Source organism: Hirundo rustica, chromosome 1 (assembly GCF_015227805.2).
Source record: "Hirundo rustica isolate bHirRus1 chromosome 1, bHirRus1.pri.v3, whole genome shotgun sequence".
NCBI classification, from domain to species: Eukaryota; Metazoa; Chordata; class Aves; order Passeriformes; family Hirundinidae; genus Hirundo; species Hirundo rustica.
In genome coordinates this window covers 135,726,902-135,747,171 of record NC_053450.1, presented here as the reverse complement: position 1 = coordinate 135,747,171, position 20,270 = coordinate 135,726,902, and the positions used below count along the sequence as shown (strand labels likewise).

The following is a 20,270-nucleotide window of genomic DNA, read 5'->3' as shown; positions in this document are numbered from 1 at the left end:
CCCTTCATCTGGCGGCGGGTGAGGTCTGGTGCAGCGCTGTGTGGGCCGGGACAGGGCCGGTCCCAGCGCCCTGGGCAGGGAGCAGGGCAGCCCCGGGCCACGGGCACCTGCTGGGCTGGGCATGGACTGGGGCAGGCCGGGATGGGGGGCTTATGGGGGAACGTGGCTCAGCAGAGCCCGTGGCAGGCAGGGCAGGACCGTGGGGGGACGGAGACTGACTGGGCTGCAGATTTGCAGGGACTGACAGTCCTGCGGAGCTGACACGGGTCCTGGACAGTGACAGGGTGCGGGGCCCTGCTGGAGGAAAGGCTGGCCCCAGTGAGTCGTGGTGGTGCCCTCAGAGCCCGACAAGCTCTCTGTGTTGATGCCCCTTCTCTTACCACAGCATCCCTGTTCTCTGCATCATGCTCGGCTTGCCATGTCTCAAGGCCTCTGCTGTCATACCCAGCTTGTACAGTCGTAAACACCTCATCCCACATGGCATGGCTGCTGGGTACCGCAGCCTGTATAAAACTGTGCCTGTGCTGTGCAGAGCTAAACAGAAGGAAAACAAACTGGGCACAGTCAGTTGTTGATCTGTGAAGGTGTCGCCGCAGCTGAAGCTGGCGGGAGCCATCTCTGCGGCCCCAGAGCGGGGTCCAGCGCTGCCAGCCATGCAGCTCAGAGGCAGCAGAGGTTTGGTTTTGTATTTAATCTCTTCTTGACCAGTGAGAAACAGGCCCTTCTCAGCTTTATGCTGTTGGTCTATTTTTAAAGGATGTTATTGTGTTGACATCGTTCCCTTCTCTCCTGTAATTCAAAGACCTAGGTTGGAATGAAATGTAATTAGTTTCTGAAATGAGAGGGGAAGTGTGTTTAATGAAAACAGACAGCTTTTGTTTGTTTGGCCTGCTACTCCTCTTGCCTAATTGGTGGCAAAACAGCAGCTAAATTCACAGCAGCCAGAGAAACAAAACGATTTCTGTTGAACACCATCGGTCTGTATTAGTTCAGCAAGGCATTTACCTCACTGTTTCCTGATCAGTCACAAGCTCTTCTGTCTCCATGTGCTTCTGCCCTCCTCTTCTTCCTGCCCTCTTACTCTGTGGCTCAGCCCAGAGCAGAGAAATTGGACCAACGTTTTCTGGCTGGAACAGTTAGTAAAACCAAAGTACTGTGCTCTGTTATTAAGGCCTGACTTTTTCACATGTGCTTTTGTAAAATACTGTCCCACTGGTTCATCTAGGGAGATAAATTTTGGGTGTTTAAGTTACTTTAAGAGTCACTCTCCAACAATTCTTTTGTCACTTTGGAAAGGTGAATTCCCTGACTATACCAGGAAATCTGTAGATTTTCCACAGGGACCAAACACAGCTCACAGCACTTGCTCAGGGAGGGATGTTGAGTTTCTTGCTAAGGAAGGCATCTGCAATAAGAAAATAGAGACAATAAAACTTACTTGAGAAAGGCTGTGACATGATGATGCAGAGGTAAGATGCTAGCCAAGGCAGCCCCTTCTCCACACCATCCTTTTGTCAATAGAAGGCATTACTCGCATACATGGCTTAAAAAACCTGTTATTTTTAACACTACACACTGGACTATATAAACAAAAAATGTAAGGAGAATCAGCTCAAGAAAAACATGTAAACTCCTGTGAATAAGCATTCTGGAAGTTTTCACAACTTTCCAAAGATTTACTAAATATTTTGGTACAAATTCTTATGTCAGCTGGTCTACTGTAAATCCAGAATTATTCTGTCACCTTAAACCAGATTCCAGGGAAATTGAAAATATCTCTTAGTAAGCCATCTCACCAGCTTTAGACTGGGCAAGCAGGCCAACCACTGCCTGTTCACCAGGCTTATAAGGGTTCCTTACCTTCTTTCCCAGCCCATGAATTAAAACAGCTGAGGAAGAAAGGATTGGTAATGAGAGGGGACCTGAAAGCTGGATGTTCCCGGTTTGCCAGGAGTGAATTCACTGGAATGATTTTTTGGCTTTGACAGAGTATAGATGCATTTAAAAGCAGTTCCATCTACATTAACTATGACCACTTTTACAGCAGAAAAAAGTGTTTTGTTTTTGAGAGATTCTTTAGGACAAAAATTGCCTTTTTCTTTTTTTTTTTTTTTTTTTTTCCCTCGGGGCAGAGAGCGGAGGACCTGTCTTTTGGATCTCAGGTTGTTGTTGCCCACTTAAAATGAGATGGGCATCTCAGAGATATACCAGGTCTCTGCCTGGATCCCTTGATGTAACTATTCTTACGTATCGAATGTGGATTCAGGGTCTGAAGTTTTGATGTACGAATACCTCTCTCCCATCTACTCCCCTTGATAATCAGCATTTATAATCAGCTCTCGGGAAAATATATGAAGATACATTTCTCCTTTGATGAGCAAATTGATTGAGGTCAGTAGAAAAGCAGTGCAGAAGGTAGAAGCTGGATTTCATGATATAGCCTCATTGCCATTATCATGCATTGAACCCTTCAGATAAAGGAGTGAAAAGATGTCAGTGTGCCTGTTTACTGCTTCAGGGACTTGGAGTTGCATCTCCTGCAACTGCCTGCATTGATATATGGGTGTGATGGGACAGATGCTTATTCTGGAAAAGTACCATTGAAAAATCACTAGAAACTTCATGGCCGGAGAAAGAAAATAAAAAATACCCTTTTTTATGCCCAGCAGATTTTAGTGCTGGGAAAAATTTCTCAGCTATAATTTATGAACATCCTATCTCTCTCTTTCATACTAAAGGTGTCACTTTTGGAAACATAGGCCCAAATAGTGCTGAAACTGTGGTTCATAGAGAAGATAATTTCATCCTTGTGTCCTGTGACAGCAGCATGTGTTAGTGTCTTCCATGCTGACCATCTGATTGTTTCTTGGAGCTCTCATAAGTCCTGTGCTTGTGCCAGTTACTGTGAAAGCTCTTTGCCCCTCTCATAAATATGTAAAACAGTTATTCTTTTTGTTATGTAGCAACTCTTGTGAGATTATAGTTTTATCTGGATATCAGATCCCAGCACATTTATGATCTAACACTTTTCTTTCCTCTTTTTGATGATTAGGTTCGAGATGGTGACAGTGAGATGTCTCCTCTTATTAAAAAAATCTGTAATAATACACTCATGTCTCCAATCACTTCTACCAGCAATGGTCTCTGGATCAAATTCAAGTCTGATGCTTCTGTGCAAAGAACTAGCTTCAGGGCTATTTATCAAGTTGGTAAGAGGAACCAGTCATTTGCACAATGAACCTATGTGTAATTTGGACATTTTCAGTCGTTTCCACGCTATATTATTGACATGATAGGTTAAACACAAACTTCCAAAGAAAGGAAAGAACAGAGGGACAGAGTCAACTTATTTATTTAAAAAGATGTCTACAGTAGGTCTACAGTAGGTTTGCTGTAGACACTCCTATGATGCTTGGAAATGTGCTCTTTGTTTCTTCTGACCAAGAAATTACCTCAGATGGTGCTAATGACATCAAGGTTGTTGGTTTGATCCTCATATGGGCCATTCGTTTAAGAGTTTGATTCAACGACTTTTGTGGGTTCCTTCCAATGCAGAATATTCTGTGATATGATATTAATGATTCTGTGATATGGTACTAATGATTTATCACTTGATGCTGACATACCAAAGATGTTATATGTTCAATCCTGCCTAAATCTTTTTACTTTTATTTTGCCTGTGTTTAAGTTCTTAACCACCAAGTCTTTCTGTGCCTGTGAAAAAAATGAGTCAAATCCATTGGTTTTCATGGGCATAGTTTGATCTTCTGTACAAGTCTGTTTATGCTATACCTGTAGTAATTTGTTCTTTTAAATATGTTATGAATACTGCTTGAGTGGTCTGTAGAAACTGCTGTAATAAGATAGTTTAGGGTTTAGGGTTGGTTTTCTTCTAATTTCATAGTGTTGCTTGATACATATCATACATCATCATTATGATACATTCCTTGAAATCATTCATTACAAATACTAATTCTTGATGTCTTTTGGCAGCCTGTGGAGGTTCCTTGTCTGGAGCAGGCACAATCCATTCACCTTATTACCCCAGGATGTCCCCTCACCCAAAGACCTGTGAGTGGATCATCTCCCAGCCAGATACCAAAGTGGTGATTCTAAACTTTACAGACTTTGACATTCGAAATACAACCACTTGTGATTCAGACTTTATCGAGGTAAAGAACAATGCATATACTATGAATAGTAGATATGTATCTGCAAGTTCTTTCTAGTACTGATCTCCACCAAAGCAAAAGTTCTCGCCAGGTGAGCACTCCTTCCAGCAGTCACAAAAACTTTTCCAGGCTCATAATGGGATCCCAAAATGTTTCTTGGTTCTCCAAAGATGTTATGACTATTTTGAGAATCAGAAAAAAGTATCAGGTTTCTTTAAACAGGTAAGCTTGATTTGAGAGGTTTATGTGCTATTTACTGCTGAAGGTGTAAGATCTCATCTTTTTTCCGTCTGACTTGCTTTGTGTGGGACAGTGCTTCTCTGACAGGCATAAGGCTGTATTTTATGTGCCTGTAGTAGAAACCACACTGAAGAAAGGGTAGGGTTGACTTACTAAGGATCTCTTTCATATAGTTCATATGAATTACTTTATGCTTAATACTTGAATGTAATAAAGATTTCTATAGGATATTTTGAATACACTGTTCTTCAGGTCAGGGATGGCAACAATGTAGACTCTCCTGTTTTGGCGAAATACTGTGGTACAGATGTACCCTCTAGAGTGCAATCCACACGGAACAATCTCTATATCAAATTCAGAGCTTCCTCACTTACCAACCTCGGCTTCAGAGCTCAGTACTGGCCATTGGATACAGGTAAGGACTATTTTGCTGTTTTCTGTGTAGAGTGTTGAGACTTTCCAATTTTTCCTGCAAACTGAAAACAATTGGCAATCAGTTTTATGATAGTGTAATGGGAGATACATTCTGAATCAGTTACTGTGTAGTATGCATCAAGGAAGAAAGACTATGAAACTCCAGAAAGAAAAGTAACCAATTTTTTAAGTGTCTAACTCTTTTTCTTATAAATGTATCATTTCACCTGATGTTTTAAATTTCTGCAGTATGTGGAGAGACTCTCACTGGACCATCAGGAACCATTACAAGTCCTGGTTATCCAGATGTGTACCCACATGGGATTAACTGCACCTGGATTATCAACGTTCAGCCCGGCTACCTTGTCCGCCTGACATTCACTTCATTTAACTTGGCATTTGATTATGGTTGCAGAAAAGATTATCTTGAAATATATGACAACAGCACGATGCAAAAATTAGGAAGGTAAATATGTCCATTACCCTACAGACCTGTATTACTGTGGAGTGAGCACTGTTCTGTAGGTCTTGGCATTCAACTTACTTCTTTAAATGTTGTGTATAGATTATTTTCTCTTCATCGTAGAAACAATAGGAGGAGTTTCTCTGTTGATAGCAAAGGCAGATTGCTTTCCTTGACCATGGAATGAGAAGCACATTTAATAAATAATATATTGGCAGGAACTAAGATGTGTCAAAAGGATAGCTCTTTTAAGGACAGGTTTCAATAGCTGGCTTTGTCCAGCTCCATTAAAAAATTGAGTTTTAGAAGATAAATTGAAAAGCATTAATATATGTCTACCCAGAAAAGACATGATTTAAAAAACTTGCAGAAGTGAAAGACAGTTTACTTAAAAGGCCGTAAATTTGGATCTCTGCAAAAACTAGACCACAACCTTCATTTTATGGGATTTCATTTTCACTTTCTCCTGGTTTTATCTTAGGGAAGAATATTTTCTTTTTTTCCACTTCTCCAATTGCTGTATAAATGAGGTTTTCTCGCTTCCCTAGAATTCAAGAATATTTGACTTGGGAATGGTATCCAGCTGCAGCTATACACTGTAAAATTGTTGGCTGACATGGCAGGTTTTTGGAAAATAAGGAGGAAATGACTCTCATAATGAAGAGCATTTTGCAATCCTGGTGTTTGGCTAGCCACACTGACTCCTACAAAAGAACAGAGTATGTTGTAGGTACAAGACAGTATAAATTCAATAAGAATTTGACAACTTGATGTAAATCAGAGTTTCTTCTCTGACTTTGCCAGGCTTTAGATTTGTACCCTTGTACATATAGTGTGCTCTTTAGTCCCATGATACAGGGTATATGCCTGGGATCTGTATCATCCAAAGGAGTGAATTGTTTAGATATTCAAACTTCACAGGAAAGCTGAATTCTCTTCCAGTGATACAGATGCTTTATAAAGTACTGCCATTCAATTTGAGATATCTTTTGCTGCAGGTACTGTGGAAGATCAATTCCCCCATCTCTCACTAGTGGTGGAAATATGATGACATTGTCCTTCATGACAGATCACAGCATTGCAACTGAAGGCTTCTCAGCTAATTATATCTCCCTGAATGCATCTAAAGGTAATATGTCAGTCTGTTCATTATGCAAATTAGCTGTTTTCAGCTGTCACTATAAATAACCACTACAAGAAACAGAAACATTATTTTCTGTGTTGCCAGAAGACTTCCTGGTGCCTCTTCTACTTCTTATTCATTCTGCTTTATTCAAAAGCTTTTTACTCCCTAGGAAAGCGGAAAGCAATTTCTGTAAGCAGCATTGTTGCTTTCTTTAAAACGTCAGTAAGAGCTGACATGGCAGAACTGCATGAATTATTTAGGAAAAGTATTTTCTGAATTTTCTTTGTCCATTCTGAGCTGAGTATGTGTGATCTAGGAAACTTAGTGATTGTGGACAACTCACTTGAATGGGAGTCTCTTGGGTGTATAAAAAAATTATTTAGACTCTGTAAGGTTCAATATTGATGGTACGTAGAAAATGTCAATTAGGATGACATTTGATAAAGCAGAAAAATAACCTGAAAGCACAAGCAATTTTTTCATTACAACAGAGTGCAACATTTCTGTCTCCACCAGAGTTCTAGGCTCCTGTTATGCATTAAATCCCTTCTTTAAGTATTTTCTAAAGGGCCAAGACTTACATCAGTGAGGTAAAGGAAGAATGACTGCTCATTCTCTCAGTTCTCTTCTCTTTTGGACATTAGGAAGAATTTTTTCACAGAAGAAGGTGGTGAAACATTAGAATGGACTGCCCAGAGAGGTGGTAGAGTCACCATCCCTGGATGTGTTCAAGAAACAGCTGAGCATGGCAATTAGTGCCATGGAAGGTAGAGGGACAGGGTCTGCCTAGCAGAACTAAACCACAGAAGAGTGGCACAAGTGAAAAAAAAAAAGGAAAAATGAGAATATGTTTATAGCTGGGATGTTTGTTATCCATCACTAACCAGTTTCTATGTAATTTCTGTGTGTGAGTGCAGACTACAAGGGATTTGTTAGATGAATACCAGAAATTCATAGTACTCATCTATGCAGCCATAAACCAATGGCTCTTCATTGTGTGCTCTTAGTTTATTTAATTTTCCTAATTCCTGAATTTATTCAACCTGCTTAAAAGCAGCAAATTTTCCAATTCCTAACTTCTTTCTTGGTGACATCTTGGTAAAATTGGCTGTTATTTGGTCTCTGAAGCATGTGTATAGATGGGAACAGTACAGATTTTGCTACTGTGGTTTTATTCACTACCAGATAGCCTATACAAATCTAAAGAAACCATTTCCACAGCTGCCTTTATTTATATTTGAGTTATCTGGCATTGAAACCAAAAAGCCAGTAGAAACAATTAAGATTTAATGAGAACTACTTCAAGGAGGAAATTTCTATTTCTTAGAAAGTAATATGCAAAACAACAAGTTCTACTTTTAAAAATCTTTCCAGGAAAACTCTGTAGTTTGAAATCTGAATTCTTACTAGGGAGAAATAGGAAAATGTTCATCCTTATAAAGTCTTTTTTGAGCCTTTGTTTGCAACTGCAAACTAAACCTTCTGTAAATATCATTGTTGCTTTTTAATGTGATATTTTTTTCCTTTTAACTCACTTCAGATTACTATTTCATGGGTGGATTGATTCCTTCCTAAATATTCTTATAGCAACTTTTCTCAGAGTCCATCGAGATCAAAGTATTTTTTACTCAACATTAATCTGTATTTCTGTCTCTATTGTAACCATATCTGTTTCTGTGGGTCTGTTAGTCATGTTAGTGCTGTCCAGTTTCACAGTTCTGCCTCCTCTTTTCTGCATTCCCCCCCTTACCACCGCCATGGTGATTGACTTTTCTCATCTTTCATCCAAAGCACTGCAATATGTGTCATGTAGAGTTCCAACTGCATCAATGCTGTGCCTGGAATGTTTTCAAAAATGCCTTAAAAATCTGCTGTCTCTTCAATGCTTTTTACAACTATATAGTATGTTTATATGAAATGAGCACTATATAATATCTTAATCCAAACTCTATATAACACCTAGGATTTTCTTTTCTCATAATGAAAATAAATATCCTTACTACTCTTCAGCCAATATGCACTAACTCTCAATTCTCACTCTTGGAACAATCTCTAGAATAAACACTTTTTAATTTCAACCACTACAGCTTGTATAAATATGGCAAAGTAGGAGATAGCTACTGAAACTGAGAGTAATAAACTTACAGAGAGGGTGAAATTATGATTTGGTTTTTTTACAAAGATTTGTTCCTTTTGGTCCAGTACAAGCATAGCAGTACCATAAAGTTTTCATAAATACCAGAGAGCTAAAATTCATTTTTTTATTAAGAATAAAGTGTTTTGAGACTTCTGTGGCCTGAGAGAAGGCAAACACATATGTATATGTGGATTTTGCTGTAAGAAGCAACTCCTCACTTCCCTGCAATCATATAGAGTTTAGTTTTCCAACTGTGAGATGTTTAGGTCTGAACATGTGTATCCAGTTACACTAAGGTAGCAAATTGTTAAGCATAATAATGTCTGAGAGATATACTAAAACTATGATTTTTTTTCCTTTACATCTGCTGTTAATTTAGATTTCTTTTCTCTGCTAAAGAAAATATGGTTCTAATATTGTTTCTTGTGCAATAAGAATTCTTTGTATTTTTCAGCTGTGCTTTCTTAGCCAGCTAGAGCATAACCAGTATCAGAACTTGTCAAAGATGTTCTGGTTCATATTACATATTTCAATAGTCTTTTGTCTGGAGTTATTTCAGAGAGAATGAGTTATTGAAAACATGGACAAGATTGTCCCTCCACCCCCTGCCAAATAAATTTGAGTTAAAAAAAGAAGGATATGTAGGAGTGAATTTTTTTAAATGCAAAATGAAACTAATATTCTTCTCCATGCATCTTGGTAAACAATGGTTTTCTTAGCATTGCTTATCTGTGATATATTAAATACTTGAAAAGTAGCCTAAAGAAAAAAATGCAAAGCTATATTTCCTGTCAAAAACAAACAAACACAAAATTGACTGCCACAAGATACAGCCATGTCCATGGCCCATAAAGTGCAAACAATTGTTTTAGCATTCTGCCAGCTAGTAGCTGTGAATAGGTCATGTAGCAGCAATACAGATGGAAATCCTTCAGTCAGACATGCACACATAATACTAATTTTAAAATGTGTGTCACCCATTTCAGCTATAGGTACTTTGGATTCTTAGTTCTTTGCCATTCTTCTCTCATTTAAAAGGGAAAGTCACATGGAATGCAAGGTAATATTTTGTTTCAAAAGAGTACAGGTCTCAACTACCAAACAGATGAAATGTCACAAAAGCCATGTCAGTGTCCTGGTACATTTTAGGGTTGTCTTCTGTCAATTTTGGCTGATCACATCACAAATAATCCATGTAAAAAGAGTTTGAAAGAGTTTAGTCTTTCCTGGAAATTTCGTGCAGGGTCTTGATAGATACAGGCCACAATTTTCCTATAGGAATAGTACTGGAGTCAGTGCTATTTCCCCCCCCCATCAGCTTCTTAACAAATAAGTGGGAAATTCATCTGTTTTACTCTTAATCAGGGTGTTCGTGGTGTGTTTGGTTGGTTTGTTTGTTGGTTTTCTGTTTGGGGGGGGGGGGGGGGGTGGTGTTTAAATTCATTTCTTTAGAGATGCTTCATTTTAGTCTTTCTTCTGGGAAAAATTAACCATAACAAGGTTTTTAGCAGATTGCCTTCCTGATAGTCCTTTTAGTAGTAGATAGTCCTGATAGTCCTGGTCTTTCTCTGGCTTTGGTGAAAGATAATTTTCCTCATTATCAACCTGAATTGTGAATATTACTTATCAGGATGAGTAATTTGGTTTTAATAGCTTCATTGTGGATTATATGTTAGTTACAACGACTGCTTGGAGAAGCCAGAGTTTGAGAAGGATGAGGAAAGAGAAAAACATCTGTGAATCCATGAACTTAAAAGTGCACCTGAAAGTGTAGTATAGATTTGTGTGTCTTCTTCCTTGGTAGCCGAGTACAAGTTCAGATCTTCATTCCCATCTTCCTGACTGAACCCAGTTATTATTAGGAGTACGATGCCTGGCTTTTGTCTTCAGCTGAACAAGCAATGAGGATGGAAAGTAATGTCTGACAAATAGGTGTGTGCAGAGATGTACAGAGAATGTTTGAATGAGGTTGACCTAAGACAGAAAATAAAGCTGATGTCCTATATGTGTCATGGGCATCTGCTCAGCTCACCCCAAGTCTCAGGAAAAAAAACCTCAACTGGCTGGCACCTGACAACTTGTCAGCCTGCTGTAACTTGGCAGTGTTTGATCAGGGTGTTAGTCTGCCTATAAAAGCCAACTCCACAGGTGTAAATCAGCAGAAGGTGGAGGGAGATTCTTTTTGAACCATTGGGCCCAGCATTTTCAGGGGGTTTGGGTCTAACATGCTACAGAAGTGTGTAGCATGTGTGCCTGCTTGATAAAAATCAAGCCTGTTAGCCTCTGCCAGCAGCAGTAACAGAAGGTCCTGAAGTGCAGATGTGCTTTCATACTGCCTGTGGAGAGGCATATATTTCACGTGATAGTTTCTTCATTTTTTTTTTTTTCCTAAACATGCATGGTACTTAATAAAGAGTGAATAGTTAGGGATCCCAGTTTTCCATTGGTACAGTGAGATTGAAAGAAAATTCCATGTTACATACTGCACTATTCCTTGATTTTTGATTAATTAGGATTGTGGGAACTGATTGGTATCTCTTTAGGGGAAAAACATGGATATAATTTTCTAAATTATGCATGATTGCATGAGTGAGTAGTACAAAAGCTGGCACTTTTCTCTGCTATTGGCTATTACAGTGGGTTACTGCCATTTATGGCATTTTTTCAGAAAAGCTAACACATTCAGTACTAAAATCAGAAGACAGATTGAATAGCTTTGAAAACCTCATATGCTGGGCAAAGCAAGATGTGTGATTGTCCTCAACAATTGCCTCCTTCTGTTTTTCATGAGCTGTAGTAAGTGTCTTCCAACTAAACTGAATTAATGTTTTTTCCAGACATATAATAATCACGTATACTATTAGACTGCATTCTGAATTTTGGCAAAGGAGTCGAAGTACTTTTTTTCCTGCTAGCTTTGCTAAGGGTCTGTTATTGCCCAAGCACACCCCCAAAATGCTGTTAGTGAGGTGAGTGCTGGAGGGGAGTGCCAGCTCTCCTGCTGGAAGTAGAACACTGTGAATTAATCCAGTTACCAGAAAAGAGTTGGCTGTCAAAAAACATTGGTTCATCTATGCTTTTCTAAGTCCTCACAGCAGCCAGCATATTCCATCTATAGTTGGATTTATTTCACTGTAGCCAGAAGTCTAACATTTATAAGGCAGTCACTGTTCCATCTTCTGTAGTCATTATCCCTTAGCTCATAAAGAAGATTAAGTGAAATATAAAGCAGCACAGGGCATCCAGTTTAAAACAGCACACTTGGGATATAAGTTTCTGTCTGGGCTCCTCCCAGGAAGAAAAACTTTGGTGAGGGAGGGAACCTGGACGATTCTGTGGAAATTGTTATTAAAAAGGGCAGATAAAAAAATTTGGCTTTTGTAGTGCTAATTTTACTGTAAGGGTTCTTATCTAGTACACCAGTTTTAATATTCTAAAGGTTGAAAGCTGGTATTCTTTGTCTCAGCTTCTGAGAGAGTAAGTAATGGCAGTATTGCAAGAGCTCTAATCATTAAGTATGCACAAGTCATACACCTATCCCTCCAAAAGCAGGAGGGAATAATTGGTTAAAAATAAGTAACCTAATAAATATACACACTTTTCCTTTTTAATCTTTTACAGCTTTTTCTGTAGTGGTCTGTTAGGAAAACTTGGGTCACATTTCTAAGTCAGATTTCTAACCCTTCAGTCAGCATTCTCAAGAAAACTTATGACTTGAGAATCTGGGGTTTGATGATAAGCCCTACATATCACAAAACACCATGGGAGCTGGCAGCACAGCCAGGGCATTATAAGGATTTTCAAAGCAGCAGAAGGTTCTAATGGTGACCAGGACTAACCTGGTTGTTACATGCTTGCATTAAAGCATATCTGTGATGGAACACATAAATTATGAAAATTCTAGATAAAGACTTTTATAGATAATGATTTTAGGTAAACTAGTGCACAAAACCTTTTTGATTTGTCAATACCAAAGCACAAGCCAATAGCAGAAAATTATTGACCTTTTTCTGTGTCCTGTTTCTCTATTCTCCCTATGATGAATTAGGAACATGAGTCTGGGAGCTAGCTTTGGGAGTATTTATCCCACAGAAAATGTTTGCAACAGAGGCCTTCCAGGTGACCCAGAATGCAAAAAAACCCACTATTAAAAATACACCATTAAAAACAAAACTGTTTTAGTAGTTACAATGGCTAGAGAACAGACATGGAAATGACCAACCTTAGACATGAAGTGCCTGGAGTGTAGCTCCATCCCTTCCTCCTAAATTGTTATGCAATTAAAGAGTTAAGCATAAATATTGCTGTACTGCAGCTGTGCTGTGTTAGAAAGCATGTCTCAGAGACCTATGGCAACCAGCTTAAATGAGTGTAGTTGAACATAATATATTGCTTGCTCTCTCAGATCTATTTATAATTAGTCTAAACCTATCTATTTGGTAGCAACTATTTAATTTCTTATATTTGTAACCTGTAGGACCTGAAATGGGGAAATGGAGGACCAGAATGAGTCCCCAGGTTCATCAAATCCAGTCCACAATTTTATGCCACTCCCCCTGTCCTTTTTTTTTTTTTTTTTTTTTTTTTTTTTTAGCTAAAATCTGCATAATATGGACCCCTCCTTAAATTAGTCAAACTGTATCTTAAGAACTGTGGACTGTTTTCTGCTTTCTGCATCTGTTATGCTGATTGGATCATTGCTCTAGAAACTTATTCCCTAATAGAAACTTGCTCCTAATTTCTATGTAACTGTACTCAGGGACATTTTTTACCTTCAGAACTTGTTGTGTCATTGAGAATGTGTTCTATTTTTCTTTTCTTCTTGCTTCTTGATGCTTATCTGCACTTGCTAAGCCAAACAAGTTAAGCTCTTCTAGTGTCTCTTGCCTACCTATCTACTAATTTCCTGCTATGTCCACAACCTCTATCTTACTTGTTCTCATTTGATTTTCAGAACATCGGTGACCGTGGTAATCCACATTTTTCCAGGTGACATGTCACCATTGCCGTGTGCAGTGGCATCAGGATTTCTTGTTTTGCCTGAAAAACACCTTCACATATCTTCTTCCACTTTTCGTAACCTTATCACAAACTTTACTAATTGACTGAGATCCACTAATACACAACAATTCTTCTAGTTTCAAACTATTTTATAGCAAATATTTTTATTCCTTATGTCTGTGCTTTGAAAGGAGCTTATTTTTAATTATTGCTTAGGTTTCACCTCAGCATTAGTCCACACTATTTTCTTCTTCCCAGCTCACACATTACTCACAAAAAAAAAAAAAAAAAAAAAAAAAAAAAAAAAAAAAAAAAAAAAAAAAAAAAAAAAAAAAAAAAAAAAATAAAAAATTCGGGTATAAAATCCTCTCCAACAGGCTTGACCATGGAGAATGCTTGAAAACATTGTGGCTTCTCCTTGTAGTTAGAAACTACATTTAGTCTCCATCACCACTGTTTTTCAGAAATTCTGGAATCCTACCTTTCGTGTTCAGCAAGTCATCCCTCTCCTTTCTCTGCTTACTTGGGCTTTTGGACAAAGCCATCTAGGCAGCTGAGACTGCTTTCATATTGCCTGTTTATTACAGACACAATTTGTTCTGCTGAACAAATCAATTCAAATGTAAGACATCCCATGAAAGAGCTGGATTCTGGTTTTAGTTTATACTGCTGACATTCAGCAGTAAGATGTCTCCAGGAAGAGTTATAATGCACAGGAACACAGGATGTTTGCTCCTCTGCCTGTTGAAAATAGAAATTTCCTGTTAATTTAGCAGACATATGACATTAATTAATCTTTGTTTCTTTTCTTTTTAAAGTTTGCTCACAAAACTACACTTCTGCAACTGGCGTGCTAACATCTCCAAACTACCCTAGTAACTACCCTGTCCGGATGGAGTGCATATACACCATCACAGTGGGAATGAACAGCCAAATTGTGCTGAACTTCACCGACTTCAGCTTGGAAGGGAATAAACGCTGCACAGAGGATTATGTAGAAATCAGGCAAGGCTAATTATTTCTCTTGTCCTTAGCACTGATTACCATGTACATTGTCCAAACCCTCTTAAGCATGTTCAGAATCTTTAGTTTTCACTCTACACCTTGCTGTCAGTATGGGAAAAGGACTTACCAGAGAGCTTTAAAGGCTATGTTTTCCCCCTCTCACCCTGCTCTGTTGTCAGCTTTCCCACTTGATAAATTTCAGTTCTGAGAGCAAGTGGAGTGTGTGGATCTGAGTTGTTTTCCTTAGTGCAGAAACAAAGAGTTTTATTGTCTGTTTTGGGACATATTCTCCATGATCTTTGAAAAGCTGTGGCAGTCAGGTGAAGTTCCAGGTGACTGGAAAAGGGGAAACATTGCACCCATTCTTAAAAATGGTAAAAAAGATGTCCCTGAGAACTATTGACCTGTCTGCCTCACCTCTGTGCCTGGGAATATAATGGAAGAGATCCTCCTAGAAGCTCTGCTAAGGCACATGGAAGACAGGGAGGTGGATGGAGACAGCCAGCATGACTTCACTAAGGGCATTCTTGACCAACTCAGTGGCCTTCAGTGACGGAATGACTATATCAGTGGATGAGTGAACAGCTACAGATGTCATCTGAGTGGACTTCCATAAAGCTTTTGACACAGTCCTCCACAATATTCTTTTCACTAAATTGGAGAGAGATAGATTGGATGGGCAGATGGTTTGGAAGATGAAGAATTGATTGGATTGTCACATCCAGAAAGTAGTGGTCAATGGCTTGACATGCAGATGGAGATCTCTGGCAAGCGATCCCTCAGGGCGCTGTACTGGGATCAGTGTTATTTAATATCTTCATTAATGACATAGACAGTGTGATCAAGTGCACCTTCAACAAGTTTGCAGATGACGTCAAGCTAAGTGGTGCAGCTGACACACCTGAAGGACAGGATGCCATCCAGAGGGACCTGGATAAGCTTGACCAATTGGCCCATGTGAACCTCATGAGCTTCAACAAGGCCAAGTACAAAGTCCTGCTCCTGGTTTGGAGAAACTCTCAGTATTGATAGAGTCTAGGAAGTGAACAGAACTTGAGGGTGCTGGTGGATGAAAAATCAGAGAGGATCTGGCAATGTGCCCTTGTAGCCCAGAAAGCCAACTGTATCCTGGGCTGCATCAAAAGCAGCATGGGCAGCATGCCAAGGGAAGTGATTCTGTCCCTGTGCTCTGCTCTGGTAAGAGAAACCCCACCTGGAATACTGCATCCAGCTCTGGGGCCCACAGCATAAGGACATGGACCTCTTGGAGTGAGTTCAAAGGAGGACCACGAAGACAGTGAGAGGGCTGGATCTCTTATGAATACAGGCTGTGAGAGAGTTTGAGTTGTTCAGATTAAACTTTTTACAATGAGGGTAGTAAGGCATTAGAATAGGCTACCCACAGAAGTAGCTGATGCCTCATCCCTGGAAATGTTCAGGGTCAATCTGGATGAGGCTCTGAGCAACCTGATCTCTTTGAAGATGTCCCTGTTCCTTGCAGAGCTGGGTGCCATAGATGACTCTTAAATGGCCCTTCCAACCCAAACTATTCTATACTCTATATCCTATGTTTATAGTCTTTAGACAGCAGATACTCTAGGAGGCAACAAGAGGAACATTTAAATAATCTGCTATATTTTTCTATACTGGCATCACCATTAAACTTAGGATACTAACGTAGTGATTTCTAGGAAATTTTACAGGACAGAGACAAATAGAGGAAAATGATATTTGCAGGAAGGATACCTGCTTAGAGTACAGCAGCCCCAAGCACATATCCTTTCTGCTATGTGGCTGCAGATGGATTTGCACTTTGCAATTGGTGCAGCCATTCCAGTCATGAGCCAGCTCTTTGGCTGAACCATATCTGAAGAATGCAGTGTGTTTTTTTAGTCTGAGTATGCTAAGAGTTTCCATTATCTCACTGAGCACCATGATAAATCTCATCCTGAATGTTAAACCAGATATTCTGTATGGGTTATTCCTTGGTAAATAGGATCTTCTTTTTAAAACCAAACAAAAGTCTGCTTTCTGAAGTTGCATTATTGAGATTCTGAGCTCCATCTGAATTAGCTGTACATACCAGCTGGAGAAAGTTGTGAAAACCTGAAAAGCTCTCTCAATATCTTCTAAGTAAAGCATTTCAACGTTTTTTTCTTTTTAGAAAAACAATCTGAGATTAAATTTAGTCTAACCGTATTTTAACAATTAACACTTTAATTTGAGGTAACCCAAATTATAAACGGGGTGATTTTTTTCACTTTTTCGCCTTAGGAACTGAAAACATTTATTTATAGCATAAATCTATCTCTGTTTTCACTGTGAAGAGTTCAGCAGCATTAAACATGTTTTAAGATATGGACAGAACCTTCTAAGTGCAACTCAGCACATTGTTGCTGCCACAACTGGATTTATAGAATGTCTCTTCAAACCTTTTACTGTTAAATAGGGTAGCTGCACAAGTCTTGGGTAGCTCCACAAGTCTTAGGTGAAGTGCCACTCTCGTTTCTTGTCCTGAGGTGTCTTCTGATAAATTGCATTCCATCAACTAAGAAAATTGTTCATCTGACCACAGCTACAGAGGCCAAGATGCAAGTGAGGGGAGATACTGGCACATTTCTTCAGCTGCCAGTAACATGAGACAAAAGCAAGCAGTTTAAACTGAGAGGATGACAAGAAAACAGAGTAGCAAAGTCTAAGTAGAATTTTTTCTCAAAAGCAGCTGTAAACCTGTGAATATGCAATTCAAGGTATTACTGTCCACTTAAAAAGCATCATAGCAAGATGACACCCAATATACAGATTATAAATTATCTGTTATTGTCCTATTGACCTGTAGGTTTTTTGTAGTATGAAAGTGCCTAAAGACAAGGTCAGGAAGCAATTGATAAGCAGGTTGTCACCCTCTTTTTTATTCCCGTAAGGCACGTGTAGGAGGCAAAACAGAACATTAGCTGTGAATCCTGATTACAGTAGTAAAAAATGTTACTGGAAATATTACTTTATTTAAAAACAGGAAAATAATTGGCTGTAGAACTAATTCTGAAGACTGAGAAAATATCTCAAAACATGCATCACATCAGTGAAATGAATTCAGAAATTAATTCCCATTTGTGTGGTGGCAATTTTTTTTTTTTTTTTTAAATAAGTCAGCTCATCTAGGTTTGCACCAAGCTAAACAGTGAGGAGTGAGAAAATTACTACTTCAAATTAGAAGTTTACCTTTGGTTGCCCCAATGAATGCCACCTTGCAGAATATAGAGAATATAGTCTAACTGGGCACTTCTCAAGCTTGTCATTGTGTTGACACGCTCTCAGGATGCTGAGATGAGAGAGTGACGTGCCCAGCAAGCAGGTGGTTGGGCTTATTACTGCAAGTAGCAAAACTCAATATTTGGTAGCAATATTTCAGTTGAAGGTGAAGAACTTGGATTAGTCTTTCCCAGGCCTGAATGAGTCATAAGATTTTTGATTTGCTAGCATTTCTCATGGTACCTCTCTGACAAAAAGTTTTTCTTCTTTACCATTCTAGAGATGGAGGCTATGAAACTTCTCCTTCTCTTGGAAAATACTGTGGTACAGACCTGCCTCCTGTTATAATCTCTCATGGTAACAAGCTGTGGATAAAGTTTGTAAGTGATGTATTTGGCACAAAAAAAGGATTTTCAGCAGAGTGGGATGGTACCTCAGCAGGTAAAAAAACTGCATCAAGTATAGAACTATTTTACACATCTTACTTTTGATCTTTTCTTTTGTATTTAATTTCTCACCTTTTCCCCCACAATTCTTCTGCTTCCAATCTTCTGAAGTCTGTCTGCTAATTATATAGTGACATGTATGCATGTTGTTAAGATCGAGGATATTTCTTGATCCTTGGGCTTTCTCTTTTACCACAGATAAGAGCATACTATTCCCTAGATATAAAGTAGCTTCAATTTTCTCCTATGTTTAAGAAAGCAGTAATTAAGAACTTAATGAAGAGGTTTCTAATTACTAATTCTTCTCTATCAGAGGCACCCTTCAAATTAGATAGTTAATATTTCTATTTGCTATGGGCTCTCTTCTGCTGACAACATTGATGGCTGGATGCAGATTTTTGGGGCATTACTGAAGATGTTCAGGGCATGTGAAGAAGCTCTGTAGTGACCGTTGCACACACCAGGTTTAATTCTCTACTCCTCTAGTTGTTAAATATTGGTTTGCTTTCTCTGCTATTTTCAGGTTGTGGTGGGACTTTCATAACATCTTCTGGCATCTTCATGTCTCCCAATTACCCTATGCCATATTACCATAATTCAGAGTGCTACTGGCTGCTCAAAGGAAACCGAGGAAGTCCATTTGAAATCCAGTTTGAGCAGTTCCATCTAGAATATCACCAGAAGTGCAGCTTTGATTACCTTGCGGTAGGTGCCCTGTGACACTTTGCTCCACAGGAAGCAGATGAGTATGCTGAGTACAAAGGCCAGGAAAAACACAGGGCCTCGGCTTTCATATATTCCTAATTGAATAGGCTCAGAACAGGAAAGCTCCATGTTGATGTGCTACCTTCATCTCATGGACCCATGGGAGGCAAGGCAGCAGTGTCTGTGTAGCTGCTGGTAAGAAATGCATTTATGCCTAGATAGAACAAATCTGATAGAAACAAGAATCTGTCTGTATCTTTCAAGTTTTCTGTGTTTTGAACCAAGGCCTTAGTATGCATTCTTAGTAAATTACCTGGAACTAAGCACAACGATGTCAATAACCCTATTGTTAATCCCAAATTTCATATTTGAATTGTCGCATACATTATTTGAGTATTTTTAATAAAACTGAAATGGAATGCTGTGTTCCCCTCACGGTGACTAAGCCCCTAAAAACCCACTAATATTCAGCTACTGGCTTCCTGGTTTTGCTTATTTCTGAAATGCCTGCCAGATTTCCTCTGAGGAGAAATGGAATTTAACCTCTTGTATACCCAGAAATGGATACATTTCCTTAAGCAGATATTTGTCAGGGGGAACTTAATCAGATTTGTAATGTCATCAGCTTTATATTTTAATTTTTCTTCTTTTTTTTTAATTTGTTTTGTTTTGTTTTGTTTGTTTGGGGTTTTTTTGTTTGTTTGTTTGGTTTTTTTTAGATATATGATGGCAACAGCAGCAATGCTAGACAGCTAGGTAAATTTTGTGGGAATCAGATACCACAAACAATCCATTCCAGTGGAGACAGCGTGTACGTAAAACTAAGAACAGACAACAGTCTGCAAGGTGGAGGTTTCTTAGCCAAATACAAACAGGGTAAGTAAAGGAAGATGAGATGTTTCTACAGCTCATGTTGTCTGTGAAACTCCTTGCAGCCCATGATCTTACATATTTATCAGCACAGTAGAATGTATAGAGCATACCAACGATCCAGATTTTCTAGTCCAGTACAGTTACAGAACACAGAGAGCCCATCTGCCTGTGACGGAGATTATCTCCTCCTTAGAAGAAAGCTAATAAGATGGCTCTGTTTCTACTACCTGTACCAGCGGCACTTACCACTCCAGATTTACTCAGAATAACAAGTGCTGGAAGTAACAGGGTGGATTTCACTGCTCTTGCTCTTCTGCTCCTTCAGGCTCCAGAATTTTTAAAAGAGAAGGTGGACACAGCAAGATTCTCTGATCTTAGAGCTGCTTTTGAGGCAGGATGACAAAGAATAATTGACTTTCTGCCAGCCAGACTGCAT

The 20,270-nt window shown here is 39.0% G+C and overlaps 1 protein-coding gene across 1 annotated transcript in view; it reads left to right on the top strand.

Annotated features, from left to right (window-relative positions):
• The window catches only part of CUBN (cubilin), a 140,885-nt gene that overhangs the window by 21,852 nt on the left and 98,763 nt on the right, over positions 1–20,270 (top strand). The window contains exons 18-26 of the mRNA XM_040062708.1: positions 3,053–3,209; positions 3,994–4,172; positions 4,665–4,827; positions 5,076–5,292; positions 6,288–6,418; positions 14,372–14,558; positions 18,091–18,251; positions 18,780–18,961; positions 19,681–19,837. Coding sequence (XP_039918642.1) covers positions 3,053–3,209; positions 3,994–4,172; positions 4,665–4,827; positions 5,076–5,292; positions 6,288–6,418; positions 14,372–14,558; positions 18,091–18,251; positions 18,780–18,961; positions 19,681–19,837 — 1,534 coding nt within the window. The remainder of the gene's footprint in view (positions 1–3,052; positions 3,210–3,993; positions 4,173–4,664; positions 4,828–5,075; positions 5,293–6,287; positions 6,419–14,371; positions 14,559–18,090; positions 18,252–18,779; positions 18,962–19,680; positions 19,838–20,270) is intronic.